Source organism: Bombus terrestris, chromosome 10, assembly GCF_910591885.1.
Source record: "Bombus terrestris chromosome 10, iyBomTerr1.2, whole genome shotgun sequence".
Classification (NCBI taxonomy): Eukaryota; Metazoa; Arthropoda; class Insecta; order Hymenoptera; family Apidae; genus Bombus; species Bombus terrestris.
Window position 1 is genome coordinate 9484725 of NC_063278.1, and position 26103 is coordinate 9510827.

At 37.7% G+C, this 26103-nt stretch overlaps 1 protein-coding gene across 4 annotated transcripts in view; it reads left to right on the forward strand.

Moving 5' to 3' along the window:
* LOC100642575 overlaps nucleotides 1–26103 on the forward strand; it is a 39393-nt gene that overhangs the window by 4208 nt on the left and 9082 nt on the right. Inside the window, exons 1-9 of one of the 4 annotated variants that reach the window (XM_048409771.1) lie at nucleotides 12141–12660; nucleotides 12858–12962; nucleotides 13085–13145; nucleotides 14352–14469; nucleotides 16119–16612; nucleotides 18875–19129; nucleotides 19730–20046; nucleotides 21040–21167; nucleotides 24446–24572. In XM_048409771.1, the coding sequence (XP_048265728.1) occupies nucleotides 13093–13145; nucleotides 14352–14469; nucleotides 16119–16612; nucleotides 18875–19129; nucleotides 19730–20046; nucleotides 21040–21167; nucleotides 24446–24572 (1492 nt within the window). In that variant the 5' untranslated portion in view covers nucleotides 12141–12660; nucleotides 12858–12962; nucleotides 13085–13092. Of the gene's footprint in view, nucleotides 1–6362; nucleotides 6568–12140; nucleotides 12661–12857; nucleotides 12963–13084; nucleotides 13146–14351; nucleotides 14470–16118; nucleotides 16613–18874; nucleotides 19130–19729; nucleotides 20047–21039; nucleotides 21168–24445; nucleotides 24573–26103 lie in introns of those variants that run through there. The other 3 variants (XM_048409773.1, XM_048409772.1, XM_048409770.1) reach the window with 3 other exon arrangements.

Here is a 26103-nt window from a genome sequence, read left to right on the forward strand (position 1 = left end):
TTAAGTTCGCAAGTAAATTCTAGGATGTTCGAATCATTCGATTGTCTTATCCAACGCAACATTCTAAGATTGTAAAAAAGAAATCTGTAGCCTTGTAACTTTGGACGTTTGACGATCTGTGAATCTTGACTTTCTACGAAGTGGTATCTCGAATTTTATATTAATTTCTTTAAAAAAAAAAAAAAAGATTTTTCTAAGAAGTTTGCTTTAGGAAACTCGAGACTTGAAATTCGTTCTCGTAGAAGTGAACAATAGCTTCTTTTCTCTGTTTTCGCGTCAGGTTGCCTTTCAACTCAAAGGAGGCAAGGACGAGGCTTCACACGCAGATTTCTTTCGTGATACCAATCGAACACCTCTTGAGAAAGATCGATGCTGTTCGTAGAATTTCATAATTGCTGCAATTAGAATTATACCTTGATTAAATAGACATTTGTTCTAATCCCAGGGAAAGTTTCAGAATAACAATAGCAACAGTAATTAGAGAAGTAAGCTTAACGAAGCCAGATAAGAAATGATTCTTGGTAATTTCAATTTTCAAAAGCGATATAATCGGATCTCACGTAAATAAACGACTATTCTTACAGTTCTAGGATTTCCTTAGTATTTATTTGAAGATAATGAAAAAGAGATTATCTTGTACGTCACTCAGATTCCCTTTGTTGCATCGTTGCGTGTGAAATGTCCGCGTAAAGTCATATCATGGTTATGGTTCGGATTAAAGAAATATGGGGGATCGATCGCGTAAAAATTATGGCTCCCGCGGGTGGCTCGATCTCGTAAAATTTTTTCTCCGTCGTTTCTTGCAGCGCGACACTGCTAAGCTCCATGTCTACGAGCGTGTAAGACAACGCCGTGCCATATTTTACAAGAAGGGAATCGATACTGTCCGTGGAACTTAGCTTCGAAGCGCTGGATCTTTGCGGGTTGAAACACTTTTAAATTACAATATACAGGATCCAGAGAAAATTGTATTCTTAAGTTCTCTTTCAATCTTTTCTCATATAATTTCAAAGTGATATAAAAACGATGCAATAATCGCCCTCTATACTTGAAGCAAACGAAGTAAAATTATTAAAAAGCATTCAATTATTTTTGTGTAAATTTATAATTGGATATAAAAATCTCATTAATTATGTTTTACCTTTCGTTCCGGTGAATGGTGCTCCACCGTGATTACATCAATTGAACATATTCTTTTCTCAGCTTCTTTATTTAAATTTCAAATTGTTCTCTTTGTCATCGTTGCACTTTTTTAAAGTATGGGTCTCGTATCTCTCAACAATGATCTCTAAAATCTAGCAAATATCAATCTCGACAGGCAAGGAAATTAAGACCGAATCGTCGTTCGTCACTCGTCAGAGATTTCGAAATTGAAATTGAACGGGGCTCACGAGGGAGCATCGATACAGAAACGTGGAAGCGGGAATTTTGTCCGGCCGAAATAAAAAACAAATAAGCTCACGGGTCGTTTGTTTGCTCTCCTTTACGCGGGGCCGCGTCACTGATGCAAATTCCCGCGATATTCGCTCGAAAATAGGCTGTCAGGAAGCGGAGACCGGTCCACGTGTCACGATGTCCACGCATGACCGATCAGCGTGGACTGTGAAATAAATATGAAAAGTTGTAGCCTGATTTATGACCGGCGAACGGTCCGCCGTTGATTTATGATGCTGCGCCGGAAAGCGTCGGCTTTATTTTCTATCTGCTACGACGGCGTCCTCCTCTCCTACGAAATCGTCAGTCATCGATGGGACAGCTTCGCGTTTTCTTTTGAATTTATGCTTTTTCCGCCGTCGGTGACTTTATACTGGAATTTTGAGAGATTTATTTCGAACATCGTGAAATAACGTTGTCTATGATACGCTGCGACACCATTCTCAGTTAGTTAGAATGTTGGAATATTTTAAAGACACTCTATGAGTCTTATTTAATAAGCTTGTTTAATTTTATAAATGTTTGAATTTCTTTTTCTTTCTTTTTTTTACAGGTTTTAAATTAACGCCACATCTCCCATATTCGAGCTTTTATTTTTCCTGTGTAGCTTTCAAATTTAATACGTTTAAAACTATGTTTATTGCTCATTTATTATTCAAAACATCCAAATGGAAAAATAAAATTAATTGCAACATAAAATTTCCTTGCTACGATGCTTCTGCAGCAGGCATATCTAAGCTAATGAGTTTTCTTGCAACTCCTATAAACATAAATAGTAATTTTTCTATTCGGTAAATAGTAATCGTACTGGTCGCAATGACTCGTTGTAATTAAACTCTAAACACGATTGTTTCTTCTCACAAGCAAGCAGCAATTCGGAGCAAGTAAACAGTAGTGATTGCTTCTTCCGAGAGCAAGTAGTAATTCAGTTAATATCTCCGACATAAGGAGAACGAGGATCCCACTCGAGCTCCCCCTTGTAATTTCCCATCAGCGATGCTCGAAAGTTTATTTGCTCTACGAGCGGTTCTCTCTTGACGTTTCGGCTGGTGCTGTGTTAGGCATTGTCAAGAGCGTGGGTCGACCTTCTTGACAATGGTCCGCCGAATAGTAATCAAGCTACTTAACAGCATTTCACTTGCCACTATAACAAAACATCGGTACCTGTCTCCACGAATTTTGTCATTGTTTCCTGAGCTATCGTCATTTTTTCCGATAGTTTCTATCAATAATTTCAGAATCTGCATTGAATTTCTATTAGTACAAGTGTTAGAATTTTTAAATTGAAGAAACTGTAGGTAGAGTTAAACCTAAATAGAAAAATCTCTGTGTAGTTTTAAACAATAAATATCATTACTGTCATGAAGGAAGCATTTCTCTTCTAGATAAGAACAAATCCTATGTATCATTTCCTATACTTATCTTATTTCTAGAAGAAAATACGCTTATTCTACTTTTCACCTCTTCGAGTCCAAATTTTATCAATTGAATGTTCAATTCCTTGCAACTCTTCAAACATAAAAATATCTTGAAATCTCAGTCGATGGCACGATATCGACGTCAATTAAGCCCAAACCCGTCGTCTTCTCAACTATGTGGGTCGATGCGGATTTTTCAGCGTATTCCACGGTAAGGCTGTCCATTGTAGTTCCTCGCATACAGCTTCGGGGCTCGGAGGATTTGCAGGATCTGCCGGTACAACGGTGGTGAACCTCTATACACCTATCGTCGACGGATTCTCGGGTCGGATTTGTGTTCACGGAACTGGGAAAGCCGGATGAAAAAGGACGAGGAAAATGGAAGCAACCGTGATAAGATCGAGAAATCGCTGCCACATATTCTCTCACCCTCTATTTGGATGCGCTCTATATGCCTAATCGTATGCAAATCGCGGCTGTGACTCGCCGTTAGCCGAATACGGACGTCGATGCTCCGAATCGATAGAGTCTACTCAACGATATAAATGGGTAAACAAGCTCGGGGAACCCGCTGGAGAATGGTGAAATCGGTATTTGCATGTAAATGCCCGAACGTCTTTATTCGATGCTAAGGCTCCCGTGATTTTAGCAGAAGTCTAGTGAAATAGGAGGATATTTGTCAGACATCAGTGTGTAGGTTGATAAAATGATTTTTGCGAAGAAGGGAAAACTCTACTTGTTTATGGCAAATCTTATTCCAATCTTTGAATTATTGTAACAAATAATTGTAATTTGGATTACATAGCAATTTAAAAATGCTTTTAGGGAAATATGAAGTTATCAAATGAAATAGGAACTTATATATTGAACACCAGTAAATAAATTGATAGGAGAATTTTTGTGGGAACGGAGAAATTTTGTTTGTTTATAGCGTATTTTATTGTAATCTTTGGATTATATTTTTGATTTGGCAGAAACTCTAAATTATAGATTATAGATCTGACCCACAGTAAAGCTCGATTTAAATAATTGTAATTTTGTTTACATAGCAATTCAAAAATGATTTTAGGGGAATGCGAAGATAAGTAAAATGAAGGCGAATTTGTCAGACGTAAGCAAGTAAGTTAATGGACTGATTTTTCTGCCTTTCTTTAATTAAAATGTCGAGCATTTCTTCGTTTTTCAAAATATTATCCTTTAAATGAAGTTATTCGGGTCACTATAAAATAATGAACGACGATGAGTATCTTAAATTGAATGAAGAGAGACGAAGATGGAGCGAAGAAAATGATAGAACTTGAATTATTCAGTTTCAAAATAGTATACAAGGTATTTTAACAAACGAAGAATAGTAGTTTTACGAAACGTAAGGAATTTCATTTGGTTGCAGCGTATTTTATTTTAATCCGTCAGTAACATAGATTACAGATCCGATTTAATTAAAACAGGCTCTACTCGTAATAAAATTCAGATTGAATCCTAGTTTCACTTTCAAATATAAATTACACATAATGTTTCAATATTACGTCGGCTGACATGATGTTGCAATAATGAAGAAGTCACAGTGACTTAAGTAGCTACTGTGGCGAGAGTTTAAGAGATCGATCATCTTATGAAATTGTAATGTGATTTATACTTGGGGCCAGGAATTTAATTTTCGTTCTACAAATATTCTTAAGGAATCACGAAAGTGTAAAAAGTAACAAAATCTATCATCCTATAGTGGTCATCTTATGGAACGTTGAACAAAGAATTGCTTGTCCGAGAGAACTGACTCATACGTTGCCAGTACTTGTCGCGTTAACGCTAGAATTATTAACCTGTAATCTAAATAGATTATACATAAACAATTACAATTAAATTAATATAACGTAGATAATTAATTACACGTTATTGCTAATCTGCGAATTTGTGCATTTATTCATTTAATATGACAAACATATGACATGATTACAGAATTTAATTTAATTTAAATCTTTGTAATATTTAGATCTTTCGTTACATTCTATTTCCTTAGTTGTGCGCTGGACAAAAATATGGATCTGCATAAGAAAACCCATAATTTGATCACAGATTTCTTAAAACTCAATTTTTCCATAAGTACTATAACATTAAGAAATTTGTAATTTATCATTTTGACGAGTACTAGTGTTTCTGCAGTCAGAATAATAGAAGTACATAATCCAAACACTGAAATAACGAATTTACATCAACGATTACGTAATCGCAGACATCAATTTCATCGTGCAAACGTACACGAAGTGTTGGTAACATGTACTCGAAAATTTGGACTACAACTGCCGGATGCAGTAACGAGCCGGGCTTGGGCCTAATTAACTGTCGGATGAATAATTGAAGTAGGTTAAAATACACGCGCAGTTTGATCGATTATTTAAACGGTGGGGCTATGTTGGCCAGGCAAAAGGGGAATATTACACAGCCAGAGATTGAATGGATTTTAATATTAAAATTGGAGGATTCGTTTATCGAGCACGTAGCGCCGGATTTAACGTCTGAGACCCTTCACAGGGATAAGAGACTCTCGTTAGCTCGTCTATTTTGTTGCTCCTGTCGAGTTTCGCATTAAAAAGAATCGCATTAAAATAACCGAATCGAGTCAAACGATGCGCTCCATCCGTTCAAACGTTCAACAGGTATTGCGTGCATCGTTTGATAAATGATTTACGATCCCCAAGCTTGCTCTTTTCGCTCGTTTTGGTAAGAAATGGTCTTAGAATTGAGCGTGGAGAACGCGCCACGTCCATTTATGTTTATTTTCGTGACTTTAATTCAGTACGAGACTAATGCTGCAATAATATTTTTAAGAAGTTAGTTCCTCTGTCGTGAGTGTTTTCACAAGTGGATTAAACACGAACTGAAAGTAGTAGTAATTGTAGTACAGCAATATCGTGCGATTTCTTTTTATTTTCATTTATTTCAAAAGTGCCGTAACTCGAAATAATTCAGTCCTGCGTTGGAAAAACATCAAAACCATCAAAGGAGAATTTAAAAATTGGATAATTACAGCAATAGTATTTGGTCAATGTTTCAAAGAGGTTATTCCCCTTCGTTCAGTAAATAATTTTTTGTAAGTTTCTAAAAAGTTTCCCGTTTTTCCTGTGAAATTTGTTCGAATTATGTCACTTGTGATATAAACATTATAAATTTTTACGCTTACCCAACGAATGGATTAGGCAACGCGCAATGATATCACGCGCGGCATATTGTTCTAACCGACAATTCTATGAACAGTTGTGTCATCAAATTTTACGATCCAGCTTTAATATCAAATTTCATGGAAACGATAACCGTCTAGCCGCCCACTCCGCTCATTATTTCAAAATAATATAACGACGTCTCATAAAAATCGTCATAAAAAACGAGCATCGTGTCAAGCGTAGTAACGAGATTAATTTTTCAAAACGCACGGATTCCTGTCGACGGCTGTCGTCGACGACAAAAATGAGAAGGGATCGAGGCACGAAGAGAAGAAAGGAGAGGGAAAAAAGCTCCGTGGGGACGTGGAGCCCTTCCAAGGCCCTCGTTGTTTCGAGATTTCACTGCGGAGATACGCCAATTATCAGACAATGAGATTCTGAAGCGTCTTTTGGGAATCTTAGCCCTTCACTTGCTCGGTTTGTGTTCCGTTCGTACGCGTTCCTGTGGTTGGCATTTATTGGTCGCTTTGACGAAACTCGCAGCCTCTCGATCGCAGGTATTTCCCCAGGATCCACTTACAATCCATTACACAAATGAACGAAATTACATTTTCAGGTAAGTGTAAAGCGTCTGGGAAATCATGTACGACTGCGTACCATCTTTTTAGCTTTCACGAAAGCATCAACGATAAATGAGCCTCTCGCAAGCTTAAGTAATCAGCTCTACCTTTTCTCAGCTTCTCAATTCTATTACACAAGTGCGTGGTTGATGTTCAATTCTCAAGAAACAATTGGTTTGTATTTATAAATTCACTAATTCCAATAAGATAGCATACATAATAGATACTACGTTTCAAGGTAAATTTAAGATTGTTCCATAGTTTTCAATTCGTGAGATTGATTAATCTGGCTTCTGAACGCTTTGCATTTTAAATAACGCGACAGGTGAGAGTGGTATTGGCCCTGTTCGAGCTAGAAGTAATCTAATGGGCTCTACAAATTTTACGTATTTTATGATTTATGAACATTACGATCTTCCCAGTGAGTTGTCTTACGGTTCATATACGTGCTGTTCCTTCCACGAGTTTCTAAGCTTTTTATTGCCTCAAAAACTATTTGTTGCGTTTATTATGTAACTTGGTACAATCAATGTATCGATCGTAAAGTAAACAATTGGTGCGGGCCGAGTTTTGTGTAGCTTCGCAGCCTTCTTTTGTATCTTTTCGAGGGATTATTTCAACGAGGAAACGCGCGCAACGATCAACCCGTATTCGATTAGTTTGCAGTGGCGTGGCTCTGGGTAAGCGAGCATGGACTCGAGCTAGAATCGAACTAGACTCTGTCTCGATCGGTGACGGATTTTCCAGGCCATCGATATTTCCTTTCGTGTCCCGCCCCGTCGAAACGATCGATACGCCGCAACGTGATACGAAGTTTCGTCGGCCACTCTAATCCGAAAACCGGTCCCGCGATGGGACCAGCTGATAATCCAACTTCGACCAGTTGACAATCGCGCGTTGACACTCGCCGTTTCTCAGCGTTTGATAAAGCGCGCAGCATCGGTGCGTCAACAGCGTGTCCGGGATCCGTCGAAGCTGACGTACGAATTAATCCCCGATCGAGTGATTCCTCTCTCGACTGAAACAGATATTGTTTCCTCTTTGGTATTTTTTGCTTGTTCAGAGTTTTGTACTGCCGATTGGGTTCGTGCATGTATGCAAAAGATTCTGGATGTTGGTGAGTTAGATCTTTTGGAAGATCGTTTTAACTTGGCTATGCATGAACTGCTTTTAATAATTTTCAGAATAATTTTATATTTCTTTTATTTTTAAATGATTCTGACGAATCTACCGATGAAATTTTTGTAAATTTTTATGGATAATAATCATCTTTTCAAAACGAAAGTTGAGCAATGCCAGCAGTAGAAAAACAATACCGAAGAGATCTCGAAACTTTTATTACCTATTTCGCTATTTTTTTTTTTTTTTTTTTTTTTAGAATAATAGACATATCCGGATTAATTTCTTTAAATGTGTTGCGAAATAGAGCGTTATTAGTCATTGATATTCTAAAGCATTTCGTATGTTACGAAAGAATAATGGTAAAATTTAATTAATGCCAGAAACTTGTAGAAAATTCGATGAATAAGTTGTATTATACTACGTCTGGTCTGATGGAATCGTCTGATTCTACTTACGCGCTCCATCAACGCCTCGTCTAAACTAATTTTTCTTTCCCAGGGATAATTAAATACAATGTTCATTCATACGTATCTAATTGAGTCAGGGCTAACTTTGCGTTTCAATATAAATTTCTCGGATGGGCCACACGTGTGCTTTTGTCTTTGTAATATCGGAAAGCAACACGGGTTGTTATATAACTTACGTACAACCACAAATTGCACCACTTGTTACGAAAGTTTTGCTTGGAAAATTTTATTGGAACATTAATTTGGAAAAGAATTTTGATTAGGTGCTTCGATAATAAAACGAGCGAAAATACAGTGAAGCAACATCATTTTAATATATATATTACTTAGAAACGAAAGAGACTCGTCGATTTTATTGAATCATTTTCATAAAGAACATCAAACGTGAGATTCGGTTCCTTAGACTCGCGTCTAGGCTTAAGAAACTCGAGGATATCATTGACTATACGAGCCGTGGATCCAGGTCGTCGAATATTACGTTCTCTTTATTATTGAAATTCGTTCACAGGGCCATGGTAATTTACTTTTTTCCTTTCATTGGCCCCCGCAATTTCATTCCGCGGTTCGGGGAATTATTAAAATTCGATATTCGCTATGATTCCGCGAAATTTACATTTTCCCATCGTGGGGTATCGGTTAGAGAAGAATTCGGAAAAATGGTCACAACGCAGGTGACGATAGCAACCGATTTCATTTAATTTGCCTGCGTTCGTAAGAAACAATCTCTGATTAAGTGTCAGCACTGAAGAAAAAAGGACGTCTGATATCAAAAAGAGATTTTAGTGATTGAGAATGCTAATATTTATAGAGTTTTAAGCGATGAAATTTGAGGCGCGGAATTTTTCCGAGTAATCTTAACACTGTACATTTAGAATTATATAATTTTCCGAATTTGTAGAAATTAAAATGAAGAATTTAATGGTAAAAATGTAAATTTAGAGTTATACAATTTCCTGGATCTCTATAGAATTAAGTAGTAGTTTATTCTCTATCATTGATGGTTCGAGAGAGCAATAGAAGTCCTTGTGAATCAGCGAGTTAATTTCTCGTCGTCGGTGTAATTGACCCCTAAAACTGTGTTGCTTGTCGACGTTGCATGTCAATGAGATGCTTAGAATGCTGATTAGCCTCATTGTGCCTACGCCAAATACACCGACAAAGTTTCAACCTCCATATCCGCTGTATTCCGAGCATTTCCAACAATCGTGACATCCTGTCTCCTCTTGGCAATACAACAAAGGGATCCATTTATGTGTCAACTCGTAAATTGTTATATGTGTCTTTCATAAGGAAATGTGGAATAAATGCAATAAAATTCGCCAAGCGTGTGATATACATAAATGGCGACATAATGAAAAGCATCGAGCGTGTCGCGATTCTAGGATCTTCTCTTTAATTCTCGCCATTAAACTAGCTGAAGGTTAAAATTGAGCAGCTATTTAGAATACCGGCGTATCTGCTAAAATCGTGCTTCTGAAATGTTCAAAATTGAAACCCTCCTTCGTTTATGGAATCGCGATATTTATGAAAAACCTATAAAATCGATACTGTACAAATTTCATTTTTAATATAGAATAAAATGACGCCAAAAGAAAAAAACGACTACTTTAATTTCAGTAAAAAATAATGAAGCTTCAAAAAAAAAAAAAAAGAAAAAAATAACTTTGGATCACCTTTTTTTCGAATAGTTGGTTTCTTCGTTACATTATAATATTGAAGGTAATTACATATGTGCAGTATCTTATTAAACGCACATTTAAATAGTTATAAAGCAATAAACATGGACATAAGAGTTTTTAAAAATATTTATCGAGCAGAAGAAATATTGTGTCATGTGTTAAAATTTAATTTTTAATAATTCTTTCTAATTTTATAGCATTGTTTTTATCTAAAAATGACAATAAATTTTCAATATCCTAACTTTTCGCTTTTTTCAACACAACTGCAAAAGCAGGTTTCAACAAAAATTCTGCAGATAACATTTCTCCTATTTTTATTTTATACGAACAATATTCATTGAATCCCATGTATTTACGCGAAGTACAAAAGATAGATTAAAAAATAATACGTACTGTTTAAAAGTATTAAGATGAAAAATAATAAAAATTCACTGTCAACATTTCGTGAAAGTTAGAATATCTTTAAATATGTATCTTTTGTAATTTGAAATACATTAAATCGAAAAAGCGCGAAATTCTCAAAAAATACCTCTTTTTTACCAAATTATTTGTATCTGAATGAATTATGGCAATACAACAACGGTAATTTACCGGCGTGTATAGTAAAGTCTGTAGATTATAAAAATGCGACAATCGGAAAAATATCTCGTGAAACGCCAGTAATTCGAAAAGCTCCTCCTGATTTGCTTCATACCGCTCGAAGTTTCTTTAGTAAATTAATGATGCCGAGCTTGCAATAGACCAACAGACGTCTATTCAATCTTCTGCTTAACTAGATATCGTTTCGCCAGTTAAACGGCCCTGCGAAATCATTGTCCCAGTAAAAAAATCGATTGTCAAATCGTATGTAGGTTAGGAGGATTTTTATTCAATGGACGACATGTGGGTCAGGATCATCTTGACCCAGAGGTTTACGACGCAGGTAGGAGGAAAGAGTTGTTCGGAGCAAACGTTTGAAAAACGGAAGACTCTTCTTTGGAATTCTTATCCTCATGATTCGTATACTAATGCGCCTTACTTTCAAACCGAACGTCAAAAGAGCGCGAATATTTTTGAATTATTATAAAATGTAAAATATTATCCTTATTTTAGATACGCTGTCAGTAGAATGCGAATATTCATGAAAAATATTTGTACGAATATAAGAAAGAAGCTTATGTAGAGCTTTAACGAGTTACTTCGTCCTTCACGGCGAGTGTATGTGTTAGCAAGATAATAGAAATGTTAAGAAACTATTTAAGTTCTAAATCAACGCTAAGATAACATTGGTTTCATTAAATAGGTAGAGTCTGCATGTTAACTGAAAATTCATGCTGTTGAAACCTAATAAATAATTCTTTCACTTTCTGAATATTTCACTAAATACGTCTGATATTATATGTATTTTTACGTAGATATTTATTTGTTTATCTGAATACGGGGATCAGCCCATTAAAATACACGTATTTGCAAGGTTAGCTAGACTGTTGAATACAGATACGTAGAAAAGCGAAAATAAACATTTTTGCAAAATATAGATAACAAAGTATAGTTATACAGTAAATTTAAAACGATGATAACGCGTCGTAAATCGCTCGCTTGAATGACACGTCAATGAAACGCCCGATGGAAAAGATCTATGGGATTTGAAAAGCTATTAACTGGAAAGCAGATACGATTTAGTGTATCTGGATGGAAGTATTTAGACTTGTAAGCATGACGTTGAAATAGCGACGGTTTCGCTAGTTTTGAAGATGGTGCATTAAAATTGATCGATGCGAGGATACGCGATATTATTTAAACCTTTCCTCCTTTGAATTTCCTATAAATGCATAAATATCCCTGCTTCAGATATTGCACCAACTCCATCAAAACCAAAATGACAAAAAGATTCTTAAATTCCGAATTCTTCTCGCTCAAAAATTGTCCTTCTACGCTAAAGAACTCGCACCTAAGTCACTTCCGTAATTTTCTCCTATTATCAAAATTTACTGTTCCAGCATTCTCGAGAGGTCAAACACCGCTCAAGTATTATTAAAGAAACTCGGCAGAAGTGGCTGCGAATTTAAATTAATCGCCGCCTTTAATAGTCGTTCGAATGGAAAAATCGTGTCCGCCTGGACAGCGTAGGACAAAAGGGGTACACGAATATGGCGCGTATTTAAAACGGAAGTGTTACAGAGAGGCGCGGAGTGCTCTTGTCGAGAACGCGGGGGTGGGTTCCGGCACATCGATCCCTCGGCTGCAGTCTGGTAGAGCCAACCCTCGTGGAAGGGTGCACAAGCCGATGAGATAGCAGGAAATTGAATAGTGCTTTCGCCTGATAGTGAGCCGAAGTAGCACTGTCACCATGCGCGAACCGTCTAGTCTGTTTGCTCGAACAAGCGCCGACGGAACCGCGTCACTCTTTTTTTCTTTATTTTAGATCACGTGACCCACTTGTGTTCTTTTGTACAGTCGTTGTACATGGAATGGATGGAATTTCGTTCATATTTCTAACGTGAATCGTAATTTCGTTCCTATTCGTTTTGTGTTTACTCGAATCGCTATTGGTCTTTATAAAGGAGATTTATTCTTCGAGGAAATTAGTTTACACTCTTGTTAGCTGGATTATCTTTTGCCGTATTTTAATTTAGTTTCATGTATCGTTTACGACGGCTGTTACAACCTTTTCATACGGAAACTGGATATTGAAATTTAAAATAATCAGACAACTAAGATTTTGACATTTTTCAAATCACGTTACACGTACCATGGAATCTAGTTCACATTTTTAAAGCGAGGTAATATTACGTTTTATTAATTTTTTTATTTACTTGATTCGTGATTTATTTTCATTTTTCAAACAACAACCTAATTATCCAAGGAAATTAATTTTGATTTACTATCTTCTAATTTAGCTTTACATATCGTTTGTACACTTTCGTAAAGTAACTAGGTATTAAAATTCCAATTACGCATGGAATTACGTTTTGCATAGATTTTACGCTTTTCAACGGCACGAGTGAAAATGGGACGCGTTATAATTGCGTCAGGTAATTAACCGATCGCAAAGAGGCGCGCGTCCAATGGACGCGAACGTGTGGTAGGTCGTTTTATCAGTTGATTTTGACATTCGTTCACGCGATCGATTCGCTGTAACTCCTGCACGACTTCCGGCGACGTGATCGTTCACTGATACTCGAACCTTTTTCTCGTTCATTGCAGCGCTTAAAATGTCTGGAACGGAGGCACATGGCGGTGATACGAGTCCCACGCGTCAGCCAAGGTAATTAAAAAGTAATCGCTCTTAATTTACTTGGTGTCGAGGACTCCTTGAAAATCCGGTCGATTCGTCATCGTCTTTTTTTTTCTTGCTTTTTTTCAAATTTTCGCGCGTTTAATGGGATAACTTTTTCAAATCTGATTGCCCCCGAACCATTTGTTTTTCGTATTAGATGGTGTAAGAAACTTTTTCCTCTACCTTGTTACTTTGTAACTGAGAACTTGGTATAAACGCAGCGGGATATTTAATCTCCAAGTTTCCACTTTCTATCCTTAATTACATTATTGATTGTAAAACTCGAAAGGAAACGTGAGACGCGAAAACAACGTCGGGAAAAAAATTCCCATCCAACTAGTTTCCAGAAATCGAAGATTATGAGAAAACGACTCTTGTCTGTGTTTGTCTTTTTCCAGGAAAAAAAAGGATACTCAATTGCTTTAATTACTAGTCAATACGGTTCTATTCTCATTAAGAAGAAAATATTCATGCTTATATATTTACGTCTATAATTAAATGTAACTAAATTACAAAGTTGCGTATCATGTAACAAGTATGATGTTTATAGAATCGGTTTATAATTCATTTGACAATAAATCAAGACACGGACCATTTTTTACAATATGAATTTTATCATGCTGCGTGTCTTGCTTCTGGTTACTGGAATATTATGATGGAAAATGGAAAAATTTGACAAGGGCTGTTTTTGACACGAGTTTCTTAATTTATACGAAAGGCAAATGATTAATACGAAGGATTAATGAAGTTCGTGTCCCTAATTACCAGCTTCTTCGAGCTGCAAACGTCCTCGTTACCAACTTCTAAACACGTTTCCAACACTTGATGTATCAAGCTCGTACTGTCACATGATTCCGCGGCGTTCGTCCTCGATATTAATTGAGGCATTAATTATCCCGGATCTAGAACCTCTATGACTCCACTTTGAAGGACGGATTTCGAGTGAAGCGTTTCTACAAAGGAAACTATACCGTTAAAAGGGCACGCGCTGAATCGAGCTAATTAGCGAGCCTGATCCATCAAAGACGCGCGAGTAATAAGTAATTGATATCTTTGCGAATTACCGATGCCCTTTGCCTCCTCTTCGTCAAGAGGCTTATAACGAGAGACCATAAAGACCATTATTCATTTTTAAAATATGTCAATAGATCTCGTTTGTCCCTCTGGCGATAATATTTTCCTGTAAAATTCCAGACAGAGTAGAATTCACAGCGTCGGGTTACCGGCACGAACGTCCCTGCTTCCGGAACCCCCGCCCGCCGGAAGTGGTGCTCCACCGCCGATACCACGCCGCCATTCCGCAACACCTACGGTAAGTAAAGTTTAAATAACTTCGCTGTTTCGATTAATATCCGATTCCAATTTAATCGACACCCAATTTCCACTTTCTTTGCTCCGACCAAAAGTTAAATTCGTGTATTTTTTTATATACAGCGTATACCACAGTCATGATTAAACTGTATATTTCCACTTAGACTTTAATTTCATGTTTTCACGAACATAATATAAAGAAATAAAGATCTGTTTCGTGTACCATAAGTTGTAAAAAGTATGGTATTTATAAATATTTTATATATATTTCTATACTAATATGTATCCTGTGTATTTCCGCAGATTGAAAATTACCATAGACGCGTACGAGTCCGCAGTCCAATTAATACTTCGCTTTAGATATTTTCGTATATTTTATTTCTGTATATTTCCTCGCATTTAAATTTCCAACAAATACACAAACATTCGCAGCCCAATTATCAGCGGTAAATCTCTTGCCACACAATTACAGTAAGGAAATAGAATACATCACCGAATAATTTGAGCTTTCGACGCTGAATAATTTTAAAGGAATATTACCACAGTTCTTGAGCCTTCTTCTTTTTCTGTACATCATGCCGGAATTTTCGTCTAAATCGTACGACTAAAACTGAACAATTAGTGGCACGCCGACACTCAACGAATTAACAAAGGCAAAAAGCGACGGCGTAATCTCTAACCGGCTGGTTTTAAGTGGTCGTAGTAAATCGAGTAGAAACAACGAGGAATGAAACGTTCTCGTCGTGGTACTCGTTCGCACGTTCCTCGAACAAGGTTCACGTAATTAGTGGACAAACGAGGGTTTAGTGGATCAAGCTGAATCACGTCGGTTCTTTTGCACAGACAAGTCTGGACACGAGGACAATCGTCACTCTGACCACACGCACACCATCTACATATATACACCACACACGGATACACGGAGCTATATAGTCTAGTTGCAAGTATTTTTAACACGACACTTTCCATTGTTCTTTGCAATTTTCCTCCTTTTTTACTGGCTGTCCGATATCTCGGGGTTTAACAGCCAAACTTTGCGTGAAGACGACCTAACAGGTCCAGAGATATAAGTCTTTTTAAAAATAGCTGAGAGAACCGGAAGTTTTATGAAAGCCGAATATATATTAATCATTAGGCTGTGAATTTTTACGCATTTATGAGAGAAAAGAATGTACAAGTGTTAACGGAGCACATATAACGTACAAATGCACAAATATATAAAACATCCAAAGTATAGTACTTGTTATATTTAACGATTAAATGAAACTTCTGTTTAGATTTCATTTTGTTTCATCGCGATCATAAAAATATGAATTTGCATAAAAATCCATAGTCTAATGATCATTAAGGCAAGCAGTATTTCAATATCTTTGATACCGCAGTATCGCGTCCGATCATATTTTTCAAATTTTCAACGCAATGAAAGTCACACGTTCTGCTGCAAAACCAAGATATAAAGTTAGTTATAATTAAGAAAAAAGAAAAATTGCGTATAACTTCCGCTTCTTCGGTTTTGCATGCAAGTTGAAAAAGACGATACGCACAGCTTTCACTCTTCGTTATCTGCATCCTCGAGGGATAGCAGTTCAATCGAGTAGAACAAAGGGAGCATGGAGGGGAACTCTATCGAGGAACTTGTTGATCCCGCAGGTTGCTCCGCCACCGATACCATTGCGGCCGCCAGCGATCCCAAAACGGAGCAAAAACGAGAAACCGATCCCGATACAACTGCCGACGAGACAGGAGGGTCAGAAGAATCGACGGAAAGCCAGCGATCCAGCTCCACCTTCTTCGTCGATTTTATCCTCTTCTTGGACTCATGATATCAACAACGAGAAGTTAATCGATCTGGGTCCGTTGCAGGCTCAGGATCAATCGGGAAACCAAGAATATACGATGAATTTTAGCAGCAAGGAGGCGCAAAATAATAATGAGGAGAACGATTTTGTGGCGGACTTCGACAAGGCGAATTTTGAGGAGGATTGCAAACTGAATGAGAAATCCAGTTTCGAAGAGTTACAGAAGGCGTCGAAAGATTTAGAGAAGAGGTTGCACGAGAGAATCGTGAAGAGCGCCGAGTCGAAGTTCAAGGATCAGGCTAGAGAAGAAAGACAGAGACACGGGGCAAATGTGCAGAATAACAGGTGAGAGAAATTGATGCGATTCGTAGATGAGAATACCAAAGGAGAGGTGGAGGGATTTAAATTTTATATCAATGTATGTGCATTTTCATATCATAATATAATTAATCAAATATGCAAGAATCGAATTTATTTCCATTTGTGCACTTAATCAGTCAATTATTGATGATAATCTGGAGGATTAGTGGGAAAGAGGTGCGAGAGTATACCAGCTTTTTCAGCAGCGAGATAATTATAATAAATAATATATGTATAAAATTCAGATTTATCCAAAGAATCTCGTTACAAATTTTCGTTGCAAAAATATTTAATCCGCTTTTTTTCCCTTTTTTTTTTTAATAAGGATTTTTCCCAATTTTCCAAAATTTGTCTTTACTCGCAATTTCCTCAAATTAAAAGTTTCATCATTTTTCCTCCGAACCCCTAAATTATCTCTCAAAATATCATTTCTAACCTCGCATCATCCGGCGATTTTCTTTCCTTTTAACCTACCCACGCGTCAGAGCCGAGCTACCAATGAAATTCCCCTCGTTCCACGTAACGTTGGTTCGCCCTAAACTATGTCACCGTGTCACCCTGGCGAAATCACGTTAGGAAACTTTGTTGCACGCGTGCAACAACGCGAATTCCAAAATGAAGCTAATATTTCCAAGTAGAAGGAAGAATCTCAGTGTTTCTTCGTGAATGACAGTAAGCAATTACATCGTTGGAAAGCGTACGGTAGAACGTACGTGGAGCTACTATATTTGAGAGACGTTTTACAATGGCTATACAAATTTCTCAATGAAGAAGTCTTTCAACAAAATCTAATACTTGATCCTAACTAATTAGTATTAACTAACAAGTGACTAATTAATTAATTCGTATGTTTATGCTATAATAAATGCAACAGTGTTCAAGTACTTTCCTCAGTCACAGTATGTGGAAAGCAGAATTTATAAAATATCTTATTTATTTGTATAATATCTAATTTATAAAATATCTCCAATTGGCCATTTGTCAAATTATCTGTTGTTTGTTTAGGGATTTCGTTTTTGCTCAATATTTTTTGCTCTGCTCGCTCCTTCCTTGATTTATACACATAGATGGCTGTGTTGTAAATACGATCATTTCAACGTCATATTTCAAAAATGATAAAATAATAAAAAAGTGTTTCTATTACATTATATGGTAAACTAGTCAAACTCGCATTTTTTTCCACTGCAATTGGCCAACTTTCTAGCCACGAATGATACAGACGAGCGTGTTCGAGGTAGAGGAATTAGCGTCGAGACGCTACGGCCGATTACGCTCGCGACAGACTAAACGAAGCGTGAGCTTCGACTCTATCTCTGCGTTCGAGTAGACGTTTCGTCGAAACGATCTGCCGTGGCCGTAAACGGCCCTAATACTCTGCTCGCTCGCCACGTGCGTTTTAGTGCTCCGGAGGATGAGGATAAAAGCATCCTCCGCATTTCGAGGGAACGTCGACCGCTTCTTTACAATTTTAGTACACCTGACGGATAGATATTACAGTTTGACGACGGAAAATGGTTCATAACAGAAGATTAACTCGTTAACCGAAATTTCCACGGTGGTAGAGGTTAAAAAAAGTTAATAAAAGACAAATCAATTTCTGTTGGGTCGACTTTTACCCTCACAAATGTGAATATGATTATAATTTTTTTTATGGAAACGAAAGAGAAGATTCTTAAATAAGAGAATTACTGTATCAAAAAAAGTTCAGTGATGATGTAAAAAATAGTCACGATTTCTCCTACAAAGGTTACAATTTACAAGGTACAGCTATTAATCTTTACATACAAATTTGGTGCAGAATTAAAAAATTTACGCGAACACAAACAAGTGAAATACAAAGAAGAAACAAGACGGCGACGTCGTTAATTCAGACTTCCTTCCATTCTCAGCACCGGAGTTTAATAGAATTCTACTTCTCGCGAACACCTTTGCCCTCATTTCGTTATTACGAACTTCGGTTTAGAATACCTCGCTCCCTTTCGTACTTGTTACGAAACAAAAAGGGGAACGATGGTTTGTTAAAGGCCGGCGAGACATCAAAAGGGTGGCGGAGAAAGCATACATCACCACTCGTGGTAATTTCACCTCAACAGAACTCCGCGGGGCACTTTTTTAATAAATCAAACTACGATGGAACTTACGGGGCTAATTTAATCGACCGTAATCCACCCTACATGCCTTTCTCGTTCGCCAACTTTTTCACTCCCTTACGAGCTCACGATGGTTGCTCGTTCGTTTGTTCGACAGGCTTCAGTCGTCGAAGACGGGGAAGGAAGGCTGCAAGGAAACTGCAGACAGAAAGTCTCGGGAGAAAATTGCTATGTCCCGGAGGGAGGCCCTGCAGGACGACGAGACGAAGTTTGCAGCCCTGGTGAGGTTGCATCGCGAAGCAGAGAAGAGATGCAAGTTCGAAGAGCTTCAGGCCGCCTCCAGAAAGCTTGAGAGACGGCTATACGAGGAGGACGATCACCTCAGAGCGAACAAGGAGAGATCTATCGGCAGGTAAGTACCTGCAGACTTTATAAGTTTGGAAAATACCCGAGGTTGTAGAGAATCGAATTCAGAGAATCGTATAACGATGCTTAGTTCCTGACGATAAACGTGCAGCTACTTCTTAAACTAGATAGATTGTTCTCAATATTTTTATAAGCTTGTAATCAAGGTTCCCAACGAGCAGAAGATATTTTTAAATTTGCCAATAATATTGTTTAAAGTATTAACGTGTGTCGAACGCTTTCGAAACGTTGCAATGGTATTTAAAAAGATATATAACCTTTCTAATTATTTCTAAAGTTCCAAATAAGTAGAAGGATATTTTAAGATCTTTCGACAATATTACTTAAGATCCTAACTTGAGTCGTAAATCTCTAGGATATTGCAACGGTATTTCAAAGGATTTTATAACGTTCCGAATTATTTTCTGGTATCTTTCCCTCTCGACGATCTTGCGCTATTTTCCACGCCCCATAAAAGATTCTTACATACATACATTCTACAAAATCTCAGTCTCGTCCATTTGTCGTGTTCCCCCTGTATTTCGAACATTGCGAAAAGAAGACTAAAAGACCTCGTTCAAATACATTTTTCTTTCACCAAAATCAGGTACGAGGAGCAGAAATCCGTGGAAACGGGACCGCGCGGGAAACACGAGCCGGAGATGGATAGGGTCAGGAATATTTTGCAGCACAATCTGAGGAAGGAAAGGAACTGCGAAAAATTGGAAAAGCTACCGAAGGCGACACAGACGAACCTTCCGCCACCCTTGAGCGCGATCTCACAGAGCTCCGTACCAAAGCCTATCAGCGTTCGACAGGACAGCAATGTTTCTTCGGATAGCTTCAGTCAGACTAGCTCACCTAGTTATACCAGCAAGACCATGGAGGCTCCTCTTTTACCCCATAAATACGGAAAAGTACCAGGTAAAAGTGAATTTGACGATTGTTGTGATAAAAGAAATAGATTTAGATTTTATCGTTTGACATTCACTGTGTTTTAATTTATTCTAAATATTTATTAATTCAAGCAAAGATCAATTATTTGCTCACCTATATATGAAAGAGTTCGCATTATCCTCGCTAGTCGGAAAAATTGCGAAATGCGCAGAATATTGTATGAAATTAAAAAGTGCCATTAATTTCAAGATAAAGAAGAAAATGGATAGTCCTTTATCAGGAACATCGAAATTTCTACTTTCTCTTTTTTAGTTAGCGATCGGCTTCGAATGGAATAAACAAATAGAACTTGGAAGTAGACCTGAATTTTTTATTTTAAGATATCCTGGGTGTCAAAGTTGAATTTGACGCTTCAAGCGAAAGAAATAGATTGAGGTTTCGGAATTTAGCAGATATACTTAACCGAGCTATGACTGATATTTGAGAAATTTCGCAGAGAGTACGGTTGGTGATGGATCGAGTCATGTAACCGATGCCAAGCACTACGTGACGCGTCTTAATCGCACGTTTCGCGTCGTTTAATTCCGTTAACGTAACAAATCCACGCAATTTTCCAAACTAACCCCACCTATCTACCACGTTTACTTGAAGCAGTTTACGCCTTTTCTGTGTGAATTTCTACTGTTCAAACATTTCGTTCCAATATTCCTCCGTATCGGACTCAACGATTTAATTACAAGCAAAAGAAGAGAGGGGAAAAAAGCGAAATGACTCACTCCTCTTAAAAATCGATCTCAATTAATCATCCTGGTACTCGTGTCATTCCCCTTACCTCCTATTCAATTGCACCGGCTCGTTTGTTACAAAAGCGAGCCGTCGCGAGGCTTCTACGTGACACGAATCCAGCCTTTCGTTTAACAGAAACAGCACGTTATAACATATCCTCGTCTTCTAACCTGTTCTGTCGCCCTTCTCAACGATCCTGCTAATGTTAATGAAAATTTCTGACGGGATTTTCAGATAGGGCACTGGTGTCGGAGCCGGACAGTTCGTCCGGTCGAACGATCACCAAATCGACCAGCACACCAGCGAGCCTGCAGGCGATCGTCAGAGTTCACGGTGGTAACAACGGCTCCTTGCATCACAAGGTAAGCGGGCCGGGGACGTTTTCAATGCGCAGATACGAAACCCCGTTACGTAACGGCGAAAACGGCACGATTAATTCTTTCGCGCTCCGTCGTTTATCGATTGCGTTCGTTTCCCACGCTGTTGTTACGTAACGTCGAACGGATGGATAGGGAGAGTGAGGAAGAGGGAGGATGCAAGAGGAAGAAAGAACGATATGGAGAGATATACGCGCGGAATTAAGGGTCAAACGATTTCTGAAGGCTCGTACGCTCGGCCGAGCGCGGATTTGAAGGCCAGCATCGACTCCAAAGCGAGCTTGTTGACACGTTGCAGAAAGCCGGAAACGTTTGAAGTCAATTCGGTTTAATTGGTCACCCGGAAGCTGGCCCTGGTTGCGCGCAGATTGAATTGCCGAAGGATCGAAGATGATGAAAGTTTGTCGTTTACTCCTTCTGTGGCCCTTTTGGTTAAGCGCTATAGTAGAATGAAGTAAATAGATCGTCTGTTTAATCTTGAAATATCATATTTAAACTTCGAGTGGGGAACTTGGTATGAATTACTTGATATGGATAACTTGAGTCATGAGTAATTATAAAACTTCGGCCTGGATTTCAGTTAAATTACTTTAATTTTAATTTGCGTTGCATACTTCATACGATAAATACTATAGATATAGCGTCCATCGATCCTCATGGGAATGGAAAGACACAAAGTACAAATTAACATGAAATATTGTGGAATTAAGCAAGTTAAATTAGATTGTGCTGTTCGTGTCGTTCGTTGACATCAGTTGAGGGTCAAAACTGGTTTCTATATTGTTAGTGATATTTTATGAGGCATAAGTTACAAATTGCCGCGTCTAATAATCCCTCTTGCATAAATTTAGTAAAAAGTTAAATTGGGTAAGTTCTTTACCAACATCGAAAAGTAATAAAACAGTCGAAATTGTACGAGTGTTGCCAAGTTTCAAACTCAACTGAATATTTGACTTGTAAAAAATACTGTCTGATAAGCTATTATACAAGAGGTTTAGATATTTTGTAATTTTATTGAAAATCATTCTCGAAACGCAAGATTAAAACGTGATTAAAACACAGAATGAGATGGAGGTCACACGTAATCGCCCCGATATGGGAATTTCAATGTGTTTTCGCGAACGATATCATCGGCGATGATCGTGGCGGGTTAACGCGATGGCCGGAATAAATGAACGCGGGATCGTGCGTTTCCATGGGGATCGATAACTCGCGTCATTTGTTCCTTTTGTTCGGAATCGGAGAAACGGCCGCGTGTTCTTTCCGAGTTATGTGCTCGATAGCGGTGGGAAATGTCGGCAGCCGGTATCGAACCCAGGCTGATATCACTTTACATCGAACACCGGCGGCCGTTATTAACGCCGAAAATAGCAGCAAGCCCAGATAATATTCGCGAAAATTTCCAGGACAGGTGCGAGTCGATGCAACGTTTATGAAACCGACAGTCTACCATTTTAATTGCTTCGTTTGTTGGTTTGTCGTTTCGCGTTCTCCTCTTCGTCGATTAGCTTTATTGAAAATAAATGACTTCATGGAATTTTCCGTATCATTACTGATGTCTCGTTATTGATGTCTGTAGCATTGATCGATAGTTCGGCAAAATTAATAAACAAAATTAACTGATTTCAATGTTGCAGATTCGGTTTAAATATAATCAAGAAATGATTCTAAACTTTTTCAGAATTATATACTCTAACTATATAAATACATATAATAGAAAGAGAGTGTTTTGGTATCCGATAAATATAACTTTACATAACGATCGAAACTAGAAATCGTCTTACTATGCGTCTAAGAAATGCGTTTAAGTAGAATGTGTCTGACTAGAGCGCGCCTGACTAGGACACGACTGAGTGGTGACGACTGAATCTACTTAGACACGTTATTTTTACGATAGCGTTTCGCGTTCTTCTGCCTGTTTGCTTGTGTACTAACGTGTACTGTTTTACGCATTATAGAAGGATATAAAGAATGGAATTAACGCACTTTAATCACGAATGAGTTTCCTATAGTGAATCACATAGTGGAACTCGATATTACAAAACTCCAATGGCATTTATTCCGCGTATATCAAAAGACATTAAAAAGTAACAACACAAAAACGTTTACTGCACTAAAATTAAGACCAACGAAGCTCTTTGTACGGCCGTTAAAATTAATTCCGCCGAATATTCTCCAGCTCCTCCCACCTATAAAACCAACCATTTTTTACATCACAACCACTTCAAATAAAAAATCACGACTGTGAAAAAGTTTCTAATGTAATTACCGGCGAGTGAAGGATGGCAAGGTCGTTTTTTCGTGCGTCGAAATGGAAATTTCATGGAAACGGAGGTCGAACGAAGTTAAAAAGCGACGAGGAATTCGGCGAGTCGGGTTTGTCGTAATTTGTCGTTCGCCGGTGCGATAGGACTGTGAGGAAATAATAATCGATATTTGGTGCCAGAGGGTCGACTAGTGCGTACCAACATGCAGTCAGCGTGCGTTGACTCCTCAAACACGGATCTGTTGCGAGTATAGTACGCTCGGCCGACATCGCTGGCTAATATTTCCCTCCATTCGTGCACCCGATATACTTCCAGGGAATTATGTAAGCGACGACGAGTCAGCCTTTCCCTTGTCGTTCTAGTCTACCACATCGAAATCATTCTCTTTCTGTATGACTATCTGGATATTCGTTTTTGCATGAAAACTGGAATACGTGGATCGTAGATGAAAATTGAATATGTGGATTATGGAAGATTATTTGATTGAAATGATCGATAGGATTGAATGGGCAAGCTTAGGGTAATGATTTGAAAAGAATGAGATTGATTTGATAATTTATAAAGCCTTCTCTACACTATTCATAATTTCTATCCTTTTGTGAACAATTTCTTATATCGTGGAAACTAGTGATCTCGCTGTTTTGGCCACTTTCGTATCGATGTAAGTTGTCAAAATAAAAATTAGTAAGAAATTTCATATAAAACAAGTTTAATATGAAATTATGTTTCATGCTAAAGCTTGCTTATAAAAAGATATATAAAAAGTTGTCCACAAATTGGGCAAAGAAATTAGTTTTCAAAGTTGTGGTTAAGTTTAAGAAAAGTTTACTACCGTTGTTTTAATTATCATCGTTGATATCATGGTGCCTTTTATGACCATTATATAGATAAGAATTAATCTAAGAAACTAAAGCTCTATTACTTCTACCTAAATAAGTTTGAAAAATCCAAAACCATTAACGCCAACTACAATAGCTTCCCTCAAATCGTTTTCAGATAATCAGTGACATGACTAGCAGACATTATGTGACTAACGGCAGCCTGCGCTTCAGATTCGTGCAGGTATTCTTCAATGCTGTCGCGTTGTTGATCATCGCCGGAGGTCTGACCATTTACTTCAAGTGTAAGTAGACATCATTTTTATCATACTTAAAACGTATCATGTATCCATTTGTCAACGGTACGACGTACATGTACGCCAGTGTAATGCAATGAATGATCGCAATGAATTGTCGATGAAACGTGGAACGTTGTTGCACGATCGTCGGTGACAAACGTAAATGTTGGTGACGTTAGGTGGTATAATGCACGAGCACGTAGCACGAGGAGCTTTGTGGTAGCGAAAGATCAATAGAGCTCCCAGTTCCCGCGTGCTACTTGCTTTCAAACATCAACACCGGCTTCGCGTGCAACTTTCTTCAATGCACCCGTTGTTTTCTATCGGTTTTTTCCCCAGTCATCGTTATTCTTTTGTTTAATTTTAATTAGTCGTAGTGTTTAATCTACATGGTAACATGGAAAGGAGACGAAGATATAATAAAAACTGTAAAGTGGAATCGCGTTAATTTCTGGAAATATCAGTTTGCGTAAGAAGTTTGAGTTTATTCCGCGAGAATGTTGATGGAAGAAAATTGCACGTTTCGCTCGAGTACCTAAAAGAGTGGCTCGTAATGTGTCGCGCGTGGCGGTCCACAATGACAGAAGGCACTCGAGCGTATGAAAACCGTGTCGTACAATACTTTTCTTGCAGCATCCATTAGACGTGCGTTAATCAAAGGAGACGTGGTGAAATATCGCCCAACAGAATATGAAAGGTCGGATCGTAAAACTAAGACTTTCCAAAGTTCAAAGTTGCTCGATTTTTGGGCTGTTTCGTTTGCCACGAATTAATTTAATGATTCACAAAAAATCCTAAAATTAATAATTATAATAATTACAATAAAATTAAAAATCATAAAATAGGTTTCCAAAATAAATTAATAATGAGTCGACAATTACTTCATGCAAATCACGGTCATTCTCGCTTTCCATTAAATTTCTATTGACGATTCTCTGACTTGTTGAAGCTGTATTTAATTGCAAGACGATTGCTAAAACTAGACTGTGTAGCGTATAATGCAAAATATACGAAAATCAGTCATCATTGAGGGACGTTGTGAAATACGATAGGTATATGCAGGTCCGCAATAGAAATAATCGACGCGACGTATCAAGCATCCGTATGAAACCCGACGCGGTCCATAAATTGCACGGACTTGGGTCAGTCGGAACGAAACGAGAGTACGTACTTGTACAGTGCACAAACGTCCTCAATAAATTAATATTGACTCGTTTACGACCAAAATGTGAAACAATGATTGAGAGTTACATAAAGGTAAAATTATTACGAAAAATAAATTACGTGATTTAGATATTGTCAAGAAGCTGATTGCGATAGAAAGATTTTCATAACTTAGAAACAGAATGTAATTTAATTCAATTTCTTCAAACTTCGTATAATTGTGATAATAATAATAATACTCGTAAAATATCAATCAAATAATTCAATATATTAAACTGACAGAAAGAAAGATATTAAAAATGAAATGTTGCACTAACACACATAGTGGATCAACTTAAACGTACAAAACAACCAATTTATTTGATAAAAAATA